Source organism: Entelurus aequoreus, linkage group LG22 (genome assembly GCF_033978785.1).
Source record: "Entelurus aequoreus isolate RoL-2023_Sb linkage group LG22, RoL_Eaeq_v1.1, whole genome shotgun sequence".
NCBI lineage: Eukaryota > Metazoa > Chordata > Actinopteri > Syngnathiformes > Syngnathidae > Entelurus > Entelurus aequoreus.
Window position 1 is genome coordinate 31,630,144 of NC_084752.1, and position 18,077 is coordinate 31,648,220.

At 38.4% G+C, this 18,077-nt stretch overlaps 1 protein-coding gene across 2 annotated transcripts in view; it reads right to left on the bottom strand.

Moving 5' to 3' along the window:
• The window catches only part of LOC133639525 (MICAL-like protein 2), a 33,823-nt gene extending 18,887 nt beyond the window's left edge, over positions 1 to 14,936 (bottom strand). The window contains exons 1-8 of one of the 2 annotated variants that reach the window (XM_062032886.1): positions 14,545 to 14,936; positions 10,874 to 10,922; positions 8,187 to 8,328; positions 7,912 to 8,090; positions 7,715 to 7,842; positions 4,547 to 5,150; positions 3,774 to 4,429; positions 3,485 to 3,687 (exon numbers count right to left, since the gene is read on the bottom strand). In XM_062032886.1, the coding sequence (XP_061888870.1) occupies positions 3,485 to 3,687; positions 3,774 to 4,429; positions 4,547 to 5,150; positions 7,715 to 7,842; positions 7,912 to 8,090; positions 8,187 to 8,328; positions 10,874 to 10,922; positions 14,545 to 14,687 (2,104 nt within the window). In that variant the 5' untranslated portion in view covers positions 14,688 to 14,936. Of the gene's footprint in view, positions 1 to 3,484; positions 3,688 to 3,773; positions 5,151 to 7,714; positions 7,843 to 7,911; positions 8,091 to 8,186; positions 8,329 to 10,873; positions 10,923 to 14,544 lie in introns of both variants that reach the window. The other variant, XM_062032885.1, reaches the window with a different exon arrangement.
• Positions 14,937 to 18,077: the final 3,141 nt, after the last annotated feature.

The following is an 18,077-nucleotide window of genomic DNA, read 5'->3' on the forward strand; positions in this document are numbered from 1 at the left end:
CATGACGTGACACAAGGAAATCATCAAAGACCTCATACTGTAAGACGCTCAGGTTGTCGGCCAATTTGGTTTTCAGGTCCCATTTTTGGGGGATTTGGTCCCGTTAAATTGTTCATAGTTGTTTGTTCTAATTTGATTGATTGAGTTTTTTATTGTAATTTGGGACCGTTTAGTTTGTCTATAGAATGTGTCAGGGGCCAATAAAAATCACACTGCGGGCCGCAGATGGCCCCCGGGCCGCAATTTGGACACCCCTGACATACACAGAAGCAGTCCCAGACAAACTGCCTGTATGTGCGTGTGTAATGTGGGGTGTACTCTATCTTATACGCTCAAAGAAGGGAGAGGCCGAGAGAATTCTTGCAACAGGTTTGAAAGTTAGCGCCCTCTATGCATCCGCTGTTCAAAACAGCTCTTTTGAACTAAACAACATTTTAAGAATGTAGTTTATAGAATAGGAATCATAAAGAACAATTACTTAAGTGACTCTTTGCAACCTTTACGCAGCTGCCTTCACTTCAATCTCTTCACTTTTTACCCAACGGTCCAACAGGAGTGTAGCAATCATAGCATCCGTTATGAAATTCGGATGTGAATAATGATGAGGGCCGCAAATTCAAGGTGTCAGGGGCTAGACTTCAAAATGTGGATGTTTCTTTAGAAAGTGCCTCCACAGGTTATATTCCTTTTTGAGACTGTGTTTATTTATTTACAATGTAAACACATCGGCTTTTCACATTGCACTACCCTACTGTGCAAGATTACCCTTCGAGTGCAATACATCCGACACTGATTGTTATCACTCCGGTACTCTTGTCTTGTCTTGTTCTGTATATTATACAGTATTTTGTATATTGTTTAGTATATTGTGCAGGATTGCTTATTATTTTTATTGGATAGTAGTCTGGTTATTTCAATTCTTAGTTTTATCTTTATTACTTCTTGTGTAATATATTTTTATCCCATATTTGTTCTCACTACCGCACCTTAAATTGCAGTCCTTAATCTCGTTATATGCAAATATAATGACAATAAAGTCCATTCTATTCTATTCTATTAAAATTAAATTTTTCGGCCATCGCTACTTGTTTCCAGCGTGTGCAGCTAGACGGGTAGTTAAAAGCATGAATGAAGCAGAAGCTTTGTTCATGATTGATGTTCCCTCTTGAATTATTTTTCTTCCTCAGTTTTTTTCCTTTATTTAGGTTTGAAAGACTGAAAATATAAACATTACAAAAGTATAATGTCCATTGTGAAATTACATCAATAAAATAGAAGGTTTAGTGGTAATACACACAGCAAACATTGCACACATGTGGTTCAACACAATTAAACCTTAACTAAGGTGTAATTTTATCGCTGGTCAAATTCAGTACTGATATATGTGACCTGTGCTGGCAAAATAAGTCACAATGAGGAAATTTTAAAAACTAAGTTATTGTTATTTACACATTCTCCATCTAAAGACCTTCAAAATGATATATGGTTTGTTGGAATCGGACAGAAAATGACAGAGTTACATTCGATTGAAGTCGACCAAGTTTGAGGGTCCGTTTTGAGAAAAACCAGCTTAAAGTTTACTGTTCCAGAACAGAATGTTCCAAAACAAAACTCCATAGCAACCATACCTTAAAAGTCCTTGTAGCAACACCAAAATTGGTACAATTAAAGTCAAATCCCATGTCTAAAGGAAAAATATATATTCAACTCTATTGAAAACGGTTATGTACAAAAATTTCAACACTGTTATGTCACAGTTTTTTTGTTCACTGGTCAGTTTGTCAGCTGTCCGTAATATTCCTGACCAGCAGCACTAAGAAGATTCGCCGACTGCAGTGAATTTAGCCCACTTGCAACCGCCTGTGTACCCTCTCCACCTTCTAAATCCATTACGGAATGTAAAACAGTCTAACTTATCCACAAAAATAATAATTAAATGTTCGAAAATCACCTTTTTTCACCAAATATTCCGCTCAAATTACTGTGTGTTGTTTTTCATCAGGGCGCTGCCATGATACCACAATGCACCGTGCGGGGTGATTCAACCAATGAGGGTACGCCTCACAGCGACCGCTTAGCAACAAGCCGGATTTGTTTGCGTCGGGACAGGTTTAAAAACTCGAATTATATTGGTTCAGAATGGCGTCATCGGGAATTCCATGCTAATTTTTAGAAAGTAGGTAAACTTGGCGTCACAATGATACCAAATATGGCTAGGGGGATTCCCCCTTATTGCCGCGAGTGAGCGTTGAAAACACTTGATTTTCTCAAGGAATTTTAACACAAAGGACTAATTTCTGAAGACATACCTCGTACAAAACCTTCAAATAAAGGTGATTTAAGATGTTTTCTTGCTATTTCGATGACTGGGATCGCTAGATTGTGGCTTTATGGACTAATTTTTGTGAAAATCTCAATTTCAACCAAGATACACTACCGTTCAAAAGTTTGGGGTCACATTGAAATGTCCTTATTTTTGAAGGAAAAGCACTGTACTTTTCAATGAAGATAACTTTAAACTAGTCTTAACTTTAAAGAAATACACTCTATACATTGCTAATGTGGTAAATGACTATTCTAGCTGCAAATGTCTGGTTTTTGGTGCAATATCTACATAGGTGTATAGAGCCCCATTTCCAGCAACTATCACTCCGGTGTTCTAATGGTACAATGTGTTTGCTCATTGGCTCAGAAGGCTAATTGATGATTAGAAAACCCTTGTGCAATCATGTTCACACATCTGAAAACAGTTTAGCTCGTTACAGAAGCTACAAAACTGACCTTCCTTTGAGCAGATTGAGTTTCTGGAGCATCACATATGTGGGGTCAATTAAACGCTCAAAATGGCCAGAAAAAAATAACTTTCATCTGAAACTCGACAGTCTATTCTTGTTCTTAGAAATGAAGGCTATTCCACAAAATTGTTTGGGTGACCCCAAACTTTTGAACGGTAGTGTACATTTTTTTCACTTATTTGCCTGTAGGTCAAAATCAGCCTGTGCGTATTCCGACTCATTTTGCCAGCACGGGTCACATATGAGCAACCCTGTTTGGAATGGCTTCATCAAGCCTATTTGGGTGTTTGGCGGACCTCCAGTTGACTAGCCCTGCTCTATAGGCATGAGCGTGTGCATGAAACAGCCGCGTTTCACAGCCTCAACGCAAGCTTTTTTCCCTCGGCCGCCAAACTATTTTCATTAATTAGTAATTGAGAAAATTATAGACATTTAAAACATCCGTTTCTTTTTAACAACAAATGATAGTATAAACTAGTCAGTGATGTTGTAATATTTGTTGGTTTAAAAAAATCTAAGCAGCCCCTTTAGGGAAAGGGTGACTAAAATGTGATCTGATAGTAAAGTTATTCCTGATTAATATAAATTTCATAAAAGGCTAGATTTAAAAATTTTACAAAAAAGAAAGATAATATCAAATCTTGCTTTAAAGAAAATATGTGTGTGTGTGCACATGACCTTGGTCTAACCTGAAGTTCTGGGTGGTGCAGCAGGTTTTGAGCCTCTGTCTGGAGTTTTGGCTCTTGGCTGGCTGCTGCTGACTGAGAGGGGGCTCCCCTCTGGCGGTGGAGGCTGCAGGTCGGACAGGATGGATGGGTTGATTTTGAGCCTGAGCCTCATCTTCCCTCTGACCCCTTCTGTGGGCTTCTTGACTTCCTGGACCTGAGAAGTTCTAAAGCACAGGGGATGACTAAGGATTACTTTAAGGAAGTACTGTACAGTATGTGCTTACTATTACGTGTGTGTTGGTGTTCTTACACATCAGTTTGCTTGGGGAGGTCAGACTTTGGTGTCGGATTACTGTTGTTGTAGTTTTCCTCCTTTGAGACTTTCTTTGAGGTTTCTGCAAGCTCTGTTTTACCATTGTTGTTGTTGTTTTCTACCTTTGAGACTTTCTTAGAGGTTTCTGTAAGCTCTGTTTTACCATTGTTGTTGTTGTTTTCCACCTTTGAGACTTTCTTAGAGGTTTCTGTAAGCTCTGTTTTACCATTGTTGTTGTTGTTTTCCACCTTTGAGACTTTCTTAGAGGTTTGTGCAAGCTCTGTTTTACTATTGTTGTTTTCCACCTGTGAGACTTCCTTCGAGGTTTGTGCAAGCTTTGTTTTACTACTGTAGTTTTCCTCTTTTGAGACTTTCTTAGAGGTTTCTGCAAACTCTGTTTTACTATTGTTGTTTTCCACGTATGATACTTTCTTAGAGGTTTGTGCAAGCTCTGTTTTACTATTGTTGTTTTCCACCTGTGAGACTTCCTTCGAGGTTTGTGCAAGCTTTGTTTTACTACTGTAGTTTTCCTCTTTTGAGACTTTCCTAGAGGTTTCTGCAAACTCTGTTTTACTATTGTTGTTTTCCACGTATGATACTTTCTTAGAGGTTTGTGCAAGCTCTGTTTTACTATTGTTGTTGTTTTTTTCCACCTTTAAGACTTTATTAAAGGTTTCTGCAAACTCTGTTTTACTATTGTTGTTTTCCACGTTTGATACTTTTTTAGAGGTTTGTGCAAGCTCTGTTTGACTATTGTTTTTTTTTTCCACCTTTAAGACTTTATTCAAGGTTTCTGCAAGCTCTGTTTTACTATTGTTGTTTTCCACCTTTGAGACGTTTTTAGAGGTTTCTGTAGGCTTTGTTTTACTGCTTTTGTCATCGCCGGCCTTCTTTGCTGTGTCTTCCTTCACCTTTGCCTGACTTTTAGCTCCAAGAGTATTTGTGCCTCCTTTTGTTTCCTGAACAGGATCAGTAGACTTTGCCCCTTTTGGGGGGTCTACAATCATGGCTACAGGTTTTTTATCCGCACTTTCTGCCTGAAAGAAGGCAAGCTTGGACTGAAGGGTCTTGGCCGCTGTGGTAGAAGTACGAGGTGCCGCCACGGGCTGGGTGCTGATGGGGGCGGGTGTAATGACGGTAGATGACGGTTTGGAGACGGGACCCTTACTCTCTTTAGCGGGCGTGGTGTTACTTGACGAAGGAGTTGAAGACGTGATGGAGATGCTTAAAGGAGCGCTTGGTTTCTGGGCCGCGGGGCCCAGTCTGGGTGGAGCCGCGGGGGTCACTGTGTTGTCTTTAGTGAGGTCTGCAGGAGGAGTGACTCTGGAGGGAACATTTCTTAGAAGTGTGCTTGTGTTTGGAAGATCCAGTAACCTAGAAAACCATGTTGGTATAAGTTTAAGCATACAATCACACTACAACATTATAACTGAATTTAATGGATTACAAAACAAAAGCTGTATCAAAAAGGACAAAGTTAAAATTGACCCAGAGAGCTTACTGTAATAACCCATAATGTTTCAGATTTGCCAGAGGAATATATTTATTTTTGACAAACTACAGTCATTTCTGTTTTTTAAATAAGTCTAAAATGTTCCTTGAAAAAAGAAAATGTCTAATTTGAAAACAAATTAAAACTTTTCATCTCAAATTTGAGTTAACATAATCTATTGCAATCCTTCATGTCAAGATTTCCATTTGTACTTCTGGCATATCATTCGTACTTTCCACCAAATGGCGCTACTTATTTCCAATTAAAGCATGCAGGAAAATATAATTCAGTTTTTTCACAATGGTGACTTGCGACTGACACTAAAAGTGTGTGTCCTTATCAACTTTTATAACGGTGTGTGCAATAAAATAAAAAGTGTGTGTGTGTTATAAAAATGGCAGTTTTTTAAAATTGTTTTCTTATCATAAAAAAATAAAATACTAAATAAAAGTATTTGATATGTATATTACAGGCTGTACAAGTTTTAAAAAGTTTTTAGAACACTGACATTTTTTGCTGTTTTTTCAGAACAAATGTGTGAATTAGTTTGAAGGATCTGTTAACTTAATGGTTAATAGAGTAGTACAAATACATTTTACTTGATATTATTATTGTTAATATTAATGATAACATTATTATTAGTTGTTTTAGCAGCATTTTTGGTGTAAAAGTGTTCACTTAAAGTAAAACTTATTTGTTATAAATGTAATACACAAAAACAAATTAACTTGTTTTTTTATATTTCATAACATACATCTGCCTTTTTTTTTGTAGGATTTTGGTCCGTGTACATCGCGGCCATCTGTTTTTCTTTTAGATTAGAAACATAATTTAACATAAAAATCCACTTTTTGCTACGAGTGTTTTGAAAAGCACCAACTCGGCGAGTCTCAATCAAAGAAAGCAAATGTGAGCAAAACCTAGAAGAGTTAAGCATTTACCAAAGGCAACAATCATAAATGAAGCTTTCGACACACACACAATGTTGACATCTGTAGTTATATTTTGATAAAGACGGAGAAAAACACGCTACTCGTAAACGGCGCGTCTAACAGCAACCAACATTGTAGCTTAGACACAAAGTTAATTCATGAAATGCAACCTTATCCGGGAGAGTCTTGATGCCAATTTACTTGACCCAGCCACACACAAAGAAGTTGTAGAACTCCAAACTTTTCTAAGTTTTCATCTTTTTGGTCGTGTAGAATGGTGTCTGGAGCACAATATTTCAATACGTCTCACAAAGCGACCGACGTAATCCTTGATATCACTTGACAAATCTTTTTTTAATAAAGTGTAGGGATCTATTCCATTGCACAGTTTGATGTTTTGCTTTTATCTGCTTTTTGCAGGAAGATTTAAGCCTCTTTTGTACTCGCGCTGCTTGTTGTACAACAGCCATCTTAGCTTGGTCGACCAACCCAGCTTTTCACTTACGGGAAGAAGTCACGTGTCAGAATACCAGCTATAAATAAAATAGTTTTCCACTCGTTGTTTTAATTCTCATTTTTGATTTTAAAACACATTATTACATTGGGATAGCAGATGGATAATGGATAACGGACAGCGATCCGTTTTCTGTTTTTTTTTCTTTTTATAATAGCGAACAAAAAAAACCGGGAAAATAGATTTGTATGTAAAACTATTTTTCTATTTGAAACGAAAAACAAATGGCCGCAATGTGCGGCCATTGAATTCTCAAATGCAAATTAAAAAACAAAATTAGAGCCGTTTTTCGATTTTTATTTCATGTGGCAGATTTTAAAACAAACAAAAAAGGGTTGATTTTCACAAAAAAATTACCATATAATTGGATTTTGTGCGGTTTTCCTTAAATGAATTTTTATTTTTCCATATAAACACAAAAATCAAATATATGTTCATCCAAAATGCAGAAATGCGTGTTTATATGTGTGATGACAAATTGAACCAGAAGCAGTATTTTAGCTTTTCCTTTGCGTTTAGCATGTTTTTAGCAGAACGGTAACATCTTTGTTCAGCAGGAGTCTTATTGTAGTTTTTAAAAAATGTCATTAAATACTTGTCCAACTTTTGTTTCAGAAATAATAATAGAAAAAATGGCCCGAAATTTGTGTTTTGATTTGCATTTAAGAATTGGAAATAGAATGATACACGGACCTAAAATACTGCTTCCGGTTCAATTTGTCATCACACAGATAACCACGCATGTTTGCATTTTGGATGAACATTTTTCGATATTTGTGTTTATCTGAAAAAATAAAAATCCAAAAAAGGAAAACAGCACAAAATCCAATTTGATGGCAATATTTTAATGTTTTAAAATCTGCCATATATAACAAAAATAGAAAAACAGCCCATCTTTAGTTTTTTTGATTTGCGTTTCAGAATTGGAAAAAGAATGAACGGACCGTACAGAGACTGATTTCATCCTCATATCAAACATTTACAATATGATAAGTCTTACTTTGCACAGTTCCTGTGATAGAGCTTCCCGTCCACTAGATGTCGCTGCACCAGGTGAACGTGCTGGTTGCAGGACACACACTTGTTACTCAGGGTTCCAACCTGATGAGATTTCTCTGCTGGAAACTCCTAAAAGAGAAGAGAATTGTTTGTAATTCATTATTTTTACAGTTTGTAGACATTTTAAGCTGCTTTTACCCGCGCATTGTTTCTTGTTTCTCTCGGGCGAGGAAGAGGCTGTGTGATGGCAAAAAAAGGTGGAGGGTTATTCTCCTTAGACGGCTGGAACACTTTAGACACCACTGCCTGGTTTTTCTTCCCGGGCGGCCCGTCATCGGGTACCTCGGCAGGTCGCTTTCCAGCGCCTACACCTCCAACTGCAAACAAACGATGATAATGATGAGGATAATGAGACAAAGAGAGAGAGAGAGAGAGAGAGAGAGAGAGAGAGAGAGAGAGGTGGTGACACTCACTTGGAGAGCGTCCATGAAAGTAGTTATAGTACTGGGAGACATATGTGAGGATGCTGAGGCGGTCCGGGACTTTGAGAGCCACCATATCTTCTGCATCCAAGAGTGCAGGAATTCCAAGCTGCTCCTCTGCAACCTTAAACGCCTGCAAAGTGTCACACAAATAATTCACATGGAAAAGTAAATCTTTCTGCATGTTTGAGAGATTAAAACGGAACACCAATCATTTATGAGCTGTAGAAACTGATAAGTTCATTGTGCGGAATGGAACTTTCACCACTTGCAGCTATTACGCAATCAACAGGAGAAAGTTGTGTCAATCCCACAGTCCGCTGATAAAGATCCAGGAATTGAAGAATGCCTGTAAGGAGCCAACACGATGCACTCTTTTGCCTCTACTTATCTCCATTTACGTTGTTAAATTTTCTAATACAAAGCATCAACTTCAATCTGTCAGTAGACTCCATATGTAAGCACTAAAAACTCAATCATGGCTGTCGGGAGAAGACACAGTCAAAGTGGAGGCACATAAATAAGACGGGGCATCCTGAAGAGACGGTCGGAAAGCGGCTTGAAGATGGTCTGTAAAACATAATCTATGCAAAAAATAAAACTAATTAAAATTACAAAAAAAATAAAAAAAAAAAATTTTATTTTATTTTTATAACATTTTAAAATACAATAATATACTATTAAAAATAATAAAATGGCCCCTTTAAAAAGGGTTGTATCTTATTTTATTCTGTCTACATTTATAACAGTTCCTTGTGGTCTACATAATATGTAATGGTGGTTGTTTGGTCAAAATGTTGCATAGATTATGTTTTAAAAGTTAAAGTTAAAGTACCAATGATTGTCACACACACACTAGGAGTGGCGAAATGATTCTCTGCATTTGACCCATCACCCTTGATCACTCCCTGGGAGGAGAGGAGCAGCGGTGGCCACGCCCGGGAATCATTTTTGGTGATTTAACCCCCAATTCCAACCCTTGGGGCTGAGTGCCAAGCGGGGAGTTAATGGGTCCCATTTTTATAGTCTTTGGTATAAAGACTAAGCCGCTTTCTGACCGCCTCTTCAGGATGCGTCGTTTTGTGGGCAATCTTATTTACGTGCCTCCACTTCAACTGGGTCTTCTCCTAAAACACATGTTCAAAATAAACTGACCCCAACCTGAACCAACCAACCCACCAGCCATGTTGAAGTTTTTAGCGCTTCCATATGGAGTCTCCTGACAAATATTGTATAAGTTCGCACTCTTAGCTACTTTGTATTAGAAATGGCAACAGCGGAGGATGCATGTGCGTGTACGAGCCAGTCTGCCCCACAACAAGAGGATACAGAAAAAGAAGGAGCTTAACGTCAAACTACAATAGCGGAGCTCTTCAGTAAACCCCTACCATATATGGAGATATCTGCTGACATCACCAAGGCAAGATTGTTTTATAAATATATCCGCCATGCCTCAATGATTTGATTTCAAATTTCCAGGACTTACGTGGATCCCAAGTATACAAAACAGGGACAAATAGGTCCCCTTTATGTCGCCATTCACAAACTTAGGGTGCACTCACACTTGGTACTGTATTTGGGCACAATGGACACCTAAAGTGGGGTTTGTGCAAGTGCCCTGATACACACTTTCATGGGCATTATATGCTTAGTGGACCTGAGCCCAGCAAGCTTGTAGACATGCCATATAGTAATTAATGATAACCACCACTTTGCCTAATACAAATAGAAAGACTCAAGTTCATTCACAAAGTTAAAAATTGCTTACATGTCTTATTTACATGTCATGTAATTAGTACCGTCGCTCCTCCCAGCAGGTTTTGTTGATAGCTTCCACCGTGCTTTATGACTAAAAACATGTTGATAGCTTCCACCGTGCTTTATGACTAAAAACAAATCGACAAAATCAGAAAAGTTGCAGAAATGCAGCAATTTATAATGAAGTGATGGCACATGTAAATGGACTTCGTTGTAAACCAGTGTGAGTGCAGGCCCACGGGGACAAGTCCTTGCAATGTGACTCATGGCAACCCACTGGCATATGCACATTGTTCTTTCTATTTTTTTCTATTTCCAACCCTGCAGCACAACCTACACCACGAAAAGTAGAAATCAAGGTCAAAAGAGTTTGTTTTGTTTTTTTTACTAAAAATACCTTTTTTTGGTCAATTAGTCCAAATTCGTCCGACATAGAAAGTGCCTGATAAGCAAAACATTTAACTTTTTTCCTATTTAAAAGGTATTTAATCTTGCTTAAATGTCCACTTTTTGAAGAGTAATAAACAGTTCTGATACAAATCCAAATTGGTTCCAGTGATGGGACACAAAAAAACAAAAGAAAAGCTCCATAAGAATCAGTGCTTGGACTAATGTTATTGTTATTTGTACAGCCACGACACACTTTCAAGCAGTGCTCTTCACTTTAAATGAGTAATGACAACAAACTGACATACAATATTAGTGCTCCTGTCCTCAGTCATTTATTGAGTGCAATGAAAAATGCAGCACAACATGCTTGGTCAGATTATTACCAGCCCACTGGGCTTTTCATTTGATTTCATACAAATGCGTTTATTCTGTTAGGCAGGAAAGACGTTTGGTATGTTTATAAGAAGGCAAAAAACAAAGATGAAACCCTAAAAGTCAAGATGAAGTACAGCATGTCAATATTGACTTACCAGGTGGTTGTTCTCATAGACATTTTCTTTCCTCAAGGAATCAAAATCACTGCAGGAGAAGGAAAAAAACGTCAAACTACCATATTTGTTCATTCTAAAGTGCACTAGAATAAAACTGCTTTAGTGAGTCATGAGCAACCATCCCATGACACTGACAACAATGGTATAAATGCTTATGCTGTAGCACCATCATAATATTTACATTGAGCTCTCTAAAGCAAAGGAATCTTGCGTGGTTTGGTGCCCATAAACAAGTTATCTTGGGACAATCTTTTGGAATATCTCAAGAAAATATCAAAACACGAGTATGATTATGTCACATTAAAAGTGAAACAAAATTACTTCCTTGGAGACAAAACATTAAAATGATGACGTTTATCTTGTTTTTCATTCTTCAGTGTCAGCAACATCTGAGACAGTCAAGATCCAACAAGTCGGTTTAGTCTGTAGGCATCAACTCACATGAAAAAGTCATCCATCTGGAGTTTGACAGAGTTCTGTACTTGAACCAACTTATTGATATCAGGCCTTTAACATTAAGCACACTTGCACAATGTAATGGGATCCAATACAAGAACTATGTTACCTTTACAAAGACAACTTAAACCTCCACCAAGGCTAAACAATTCTAAGCACATCTCTGCAATTGTTCCAGTCAAGTCCAGCATTAGCGTTCAAGTTTTCCTTTGTCAGCACAGTTCTATCTGTTGGGTCTGGTGAGTCACTACTCAACTTGACCCCATTGCAACTGGACTAAGGCTGTATGATATAGACCAGGGGTGTCAAACTCATTTTAGATCGGAGGCCACATGGCGAAAAATCTACTCCCAGGTGGGCCGGACTGGTAAAATCACGGCACGATAATTTAAAAATAAAGACAACTTCAGAGTGTTTTCTTTGTTTAAAAGTAGAACAAGCACATTCTGAAATTGTAAAAATCATAATGTTGTTGTTGTTGTTTTTTTTACAATTACCTGTTGCGGATAATAGTATATATACTTTATTTGTCTTTATTTATATTTTCTGAATAAATGTTCATCAGTCAACTCATTGGTGGTAATTTTCAATGTATCAAGATAAAATAACTATATCAAAATCAAATTACAGAATGTTATTTATGTAGTTTGATCATTTTCTTTGACTGATGTACTAACATCATGTGGTTTATTTTGTACATATGTAGCATCATCTACAAATATACAAAGAATTGCTAATGCAACATCCAGTGGACACATTTAGAACAGCTGTTTCTTTCATTCAAAAATTTCAGGTTAATTTCTATACATAGCAAACTCATCCCGCGGGCCAGATAAAACTTGTTTGCGGGCCTGATCCGGCCCTCGGGCTGTATGTTTGACACCCCTGATATAGACAATGTACATTTGGCCAACGATAGTGCTTTTAACACTATCATATCGTGATAACGCGTGTTGATGATACATTCTAGCTGTGTCTTGCATATTTGACAGCAACAAGCAAACAACCGCATTCTCAATGCAATGTAGAACGTCCCTTTGCAGTGGAAGTCCCTAATCCTTGCTTCCATGGTGGCAAATAAACTATGTTTATCACAAGTACCATTATCACTGAAGGACGAGGAATTGCACACCATAGGAGGATTAAAAAAAAACATGCTAAGCGCTAAGATAGAGCTACTGAATTTAAACCAGGTTGTGTGGATCAATACAAATATCAACATCACAATACAAAGTAGTCCATACTATAGCGATTAGTTCAAAAATAATCACACTTTTTTTTTATTGGTCGGTTTTGTTATCATTTAACAACTCAGAAAACAAATCCCTGGACAAAGGACTTAAAGCCAATAGTAGTTTTTGCTTATGTTTAGTTATTTTGCACTATGGACTGTCTGACCATAATTGTGATCAAAAATTATATTCAGTGGTCTTAAAAATTTGAAGTATCAGTATTGATATGACCAATACTGCCTCTGTTACTACTGAGTATTGGGTCGATACCCAAATTTGTAGTGGTGCCGTGACCCGGATGAGAGTGAGGTTTCAACGGGCGAGTGTAAAGGAGGCCAGCCAGTGAGGCTGGGTTATGTGTATGTTAGTAACCCTCACTCCCTGACGACCTCAAGAGCAGAGCTGGATATCAGATTGATGGGCCGAGCTTTAAGTTTGGTAGTTAGCACGCTCGCCTCCCATGTGGATGACCCAGACTCGAGTAACGGGCAGAGCAGAAAGCAGGTTACACTATTTTAAATTCGGGCTGCAGTACTCTGGAATGCCCTCCCGGTAACAGTTAGAGATGCTACCTCAGTAGAAGCATTTAAGTCCCATCTTAAAACTAATTTGTATACTCTAGCCTTTAAATAGACCCCCCTTTTAGACCAGTTGATCTGCCATCTCTTTTCTGCTCTTTGTGAAGAGGGGGGCACAGATTAGGTGACCACAGATTTTGCGCTAGCTGTTCAAAGTCGGGACCCGGGGTGGACGTGTCTGCGCTGCTGACCTGTCTCCACTAAAGATCATCTCCTGCTGGCCCCACTATGGACTGGACTCTCACACTATTAACTAGATCCACTCGACATCCATTGCACCAGTCGCCCAGGGGGTCCCCACATCTGCGGTCCCCTCCAAGGTTTCTCATTGTAGCCCATTGGGTTGAGTTTTTCCTTGCTCTGATGTGAATGTTGTCTGTCTGTCTGTAGGTTGTACCCCGCCTTCTGCCCAAATGCAGCTGAGATAAGCTCCAGCACCGCCCACGATCCCAAACGGGACAAGCGGTAGAAAATGGATGGATGGATGGATGTGGGATCTGAGCAGAGGATGTCGTCATGGCTGCTGCAGCCCTTTGAGACACTCGTGATTTAGGGCTATATATATAAACTTTGATTGATTGATTGAAATGTTCTCACAAAAATCAGGTGATTTTTCGGCACATCCCTATTGAAAACATTTATTTTCTTCAAGCTGCTCATACTGCTGTCTGTCTTTTTCAACTCTATTCCACCTCTACTGGTTATATTACATTTTTTAATGTAATCTAGCTGGCTAAAAATAACCAAATGAATGAAACAAAAACATTAGCATAACTATGTCAATCAATGAAGCCCAATGTTTTGGTACAGTTCTAAAAATAGATTGTGCAATTGCACCAAATGAAACACTCGATGACAATTAAAAAGTGAATGCCTGCTCTGTGGTTAGCGGAGTGTCCGCCCTGAGGTCGTTAGGTCGTGAGTTCAAACCGAGTCATACCAAAGACTATAAAAAATGGGACCCATTTGGACCCTGCTTGGCACTCAGCACCAAGGGTTGGAATTGGGGGTTAAATCACCAAAATGATTCCCCGAGCGCTGCCACTGCTGCTGCTCACTGATGCTGCTCACTGCTCCCCTCACCTCCCAGGGGTGGAACAAGGGGATGGGTCAAATGCACAGGGTGATTTCACCACACCGAGTGTGTGTGGTACTTGAACTTTTTACTTTAACTTTAAACGGAATTTCAGGGATTTTCCAAGTGTTCAAAATTGATAATAAATCAAACTTAATGTGTCTGTCAATGCTGGTAAAAACGTGCCTCTTTTATGAAGGTCTGGCTACTTAATGTGATATGATAAAAATAAAGAAGTAACCCAGCCAGCTTGTGGGTCACTTCAATTGTTGCGTTGCAAAATAACATCACAGTGGAACTTGTACTTACATGAGTTCGGGTCGTTGTTTGTGGATGAGCGCACAGAAAGCCAACCCGTCCCGGAACGACGAGGTCATGTTTTTGATGTTCACATCCCGGTAGCCTTCACACTGGATGCGGCACCACTGCTGGAGAGCCTTCACGGCTGCCATGCCGCCAGCACGCCGGAGCTCAGTGCCGTCTCAGCGGACTCCTCGCCTCGAACACTCCGCTATACCACCACGGAACTCCCCCCACTTCCTTTACTTCACTCGTGGAACTTGTCACGACGCCTTTAAAGGTCGTAAGGATGCCGGTGAGGACAGCGTGGACACGACACGTCGTTTGTTTGCTTCTCTCCTCCAAAGTCAACAAGGAAGTGAGGCGGACTGTCAAGAGTCGAGACACCTGTAGAAAGGACTGTGACGTAACCAAGTGGGCCGAGCTTACCTTGTTTAAAATGCGCATGCGCGTACTACTTCCGGCTCTCGTTCGTCCAACTACAGATGGGATTTTGACGGGTCTTTGAAAAGGAGCCGGATCTTGATGAGCCGTTCCATTCAAAGATCCGTTCAAAAGACTGGCTCGTTTTTTAACTTTTTTTTTTTTTTTTAATCAAGGAAACAATCACTGGCAACAATATTGGCTATAATGTTCTTTTCTTTTGTGTTTTCATTGTAAACATTCAATAAAAGAGTGCCATATTTCCAAGTTTTGGCACCTAGTTTGAAAAATTACTTGCCGAAATAAAGTGGAGCATTTTTACAATAAATAATAAAATACACAAATAAATAAGAATAACATGCATTAATGCATGCAAAAAGTATGAATACAAATTAGGACATATAAACGTGAGGACAATAAACCTGTTGTGTGTGCACTTTAGAATGATGAACCCGAAAAGTGAATCCAAATGGGAAAAAAAACAATTAAAAAATACAAAAATATACAGATGTATAATTCTGTATTTTAAATGTAAAAATCGCTTAAAAAAAAAAAAAAAGTTAATCCAAATGCTAAATTTCCTTTAACCCGGATTCATTTTCTTGTCCAGAGTAGGCAATCACCGTTGCTATATTTGCATGTGCATAAAAAAGGGACAAGCGGTAGAAAATGGATGGGTGGATAAAAAAAAAAAATGTCTGCCAAAAGAACTGCTCAAAACTGATTCGGCTTGCATCATTCACTTCAAATATCCCATCAGAAGACTTGTTTCGTTCGCGAACGTCACATCTGTCCAACTGAACATTAATTAGGATGGGCGTTATTTATCCCACAAATGGGGAAATTACTGTATGTGGTTGCAGTGCACATACAAAAAGTCCACAAAAAACTACTATGGTAAAAAACTCAAACACAAGAGGGAAACATTAAAGAACACAAAGGACATAACATATATTAAAAGAGCACAGAGCTGATGCAACGAGCTGCACCTTTCCTAGATACAGCTACAAAAGTAAAACACAAGGAAAAAACAAAAAAATAACATATTGCACAAACAAAACACAAACACCATTTCAATACCACGGCATCATCTGCTTGGGTGGGGGTCAGTTAGCAATTAGCACCATACAGTATATGATTATTACATTCTCATTATTAGATTCCTGTGTAAAAGTCTTGGGTCACCATTTAATTTTCTAGAATGACATTTATTTCCCAGTATTTTTATAATGAAACTTTTTATTAATACCAGAAGTGGAAAAGTACTCAAATGTACTCCGTAAAAAAAGGAAAAACAAGTACAGGACTAAGAATCTACTAAAGTAGAAGAAATTATCCAGATTAAGAAACTGTTCAAATTTCAAGTGTTTACAAAGTACAAAGAAGATGAGCCTGATAAACTTCCTGAACATTATAAAAAATAGAACATTATTTCATTTATGTAATTTATTATTAATGTATTTATTACGTGAATCACAATTTAACTTTTGTGAGAACTTTGTGTTATAAAGTGAGTACAGGAAGTGAACAAACAAATGTGTTAGCAATTCTGCTTCTTCCTACTCATTTTCTGACATGTTGAAATGAGAAAACTGGAAATATGTGATTTATCACATTTTAATTGTATGCAAGAAGTCAACATAAGAGTTTGAACTTCATGTAAAAATTAATATTTTACTATTTATGGTAAATATATGAACTATTAGTTTTTTATGCTTTGAAAAACATTTCAAGAAATTTGTACTCATTTTAACATTACCATTATTTACACCTGAGAGACAAAACAAACCATGCACTTAACTGTTTAAAGCTCTTTATACTGTATATCACCATGTTTGTTTAGGGCATTAAACCTGTGTTTCAGTAACAACAGATATCTTTGAGTCTCCACGTCGTAGACAGTGATGGGCAGTAACAAGATTTTTTTTTGTCAAAATATGAGGTGGCGACTTGTCCAGGGTGTACGCCGCATTCCGCCCGAATGCAGCCGAGATAGGCTGCAGCACCCCCCGCGACCCCAAAAGGGACAAGCGGTAGAAAATGGATGGATGGAAGATATAGATAGATGCTGTTTTTTTAATTTTTTTTACTGTAGGTAGAGAAAAATAGTAACATTATGGAAGTGGGCCAAAGAAAAGGCAAACTATATAAATACATACAGTGGGGTGTGGGGACCCTTAGAGCTAGTTGTGGGGTGTCCACAGCTAAATGACAGATAGTTAACAGTAATGGACCCACTTGTACATTCTGTTACTTTAACATTGATATTACACATGTAGGCCCATGAATATAAATGCCATTAAATATGTAGCTTTGACGTTGCAAGCTACTTTTGCCGTGTAGCTTACTAAAATTCCCTGGGGATAGTTTCCTCTTTAGATTAGCTACATTGAATCGAGAGTAACTTGTAGCTTAGTTTACTACATTTTCCAAGTAGCTTGCCCATCACTAGTCGTAGAATACTTCTCTTTATGTAATATCTTGGCCTTTATTTAATTCATTCTACTACAAACTCTCCACTTTCAAAAGCCAACTTAATGGTCGGCATGTTGACAAAAAACATGCACGCTGATGACTAAGTTCATAGCTAATATAAACCATCCCATTTGCAGAATGTGGGTGGGGCTTAAAGCAATGGCTGTCCTCACTACATTTTGAAGTATGTGTACAAATAATTTAAAGAAGCCCTCAGTGTAAATAGCAATGGAGACTCAACACAATGTGTCTAAAATATACACATGGGTCACAACGTTAGGTATCTGCCAAGTGAGGTGTTGTGTAAAGTCTTTATTATTTCAGGACTAATAAGGAAGCAGTTACTGTAACTAGGTGCGGTCGCTGCCTGTACACAGTCAGCCTGTCCGGTCCTGTCTGTTGGGTGCATTTGTCAGAGTCACCTGACACCTACACACCTGCACAGATGCAACATCAGGCGACGGTGATAAGGCAGGGCTATTAGCAAGCTCCTTTATGATACCTACACTACATCCCACCGCTGACTGGACACGGCATTGTTTGTCTTAAATAGTCATGCACTCTTGTGGTTCTACATTATTATGAACTGAAAAGTGTCAGAGATCTATATCAGGGGTGTCAAAGTAAAGGCCCGAGGGCCAGAT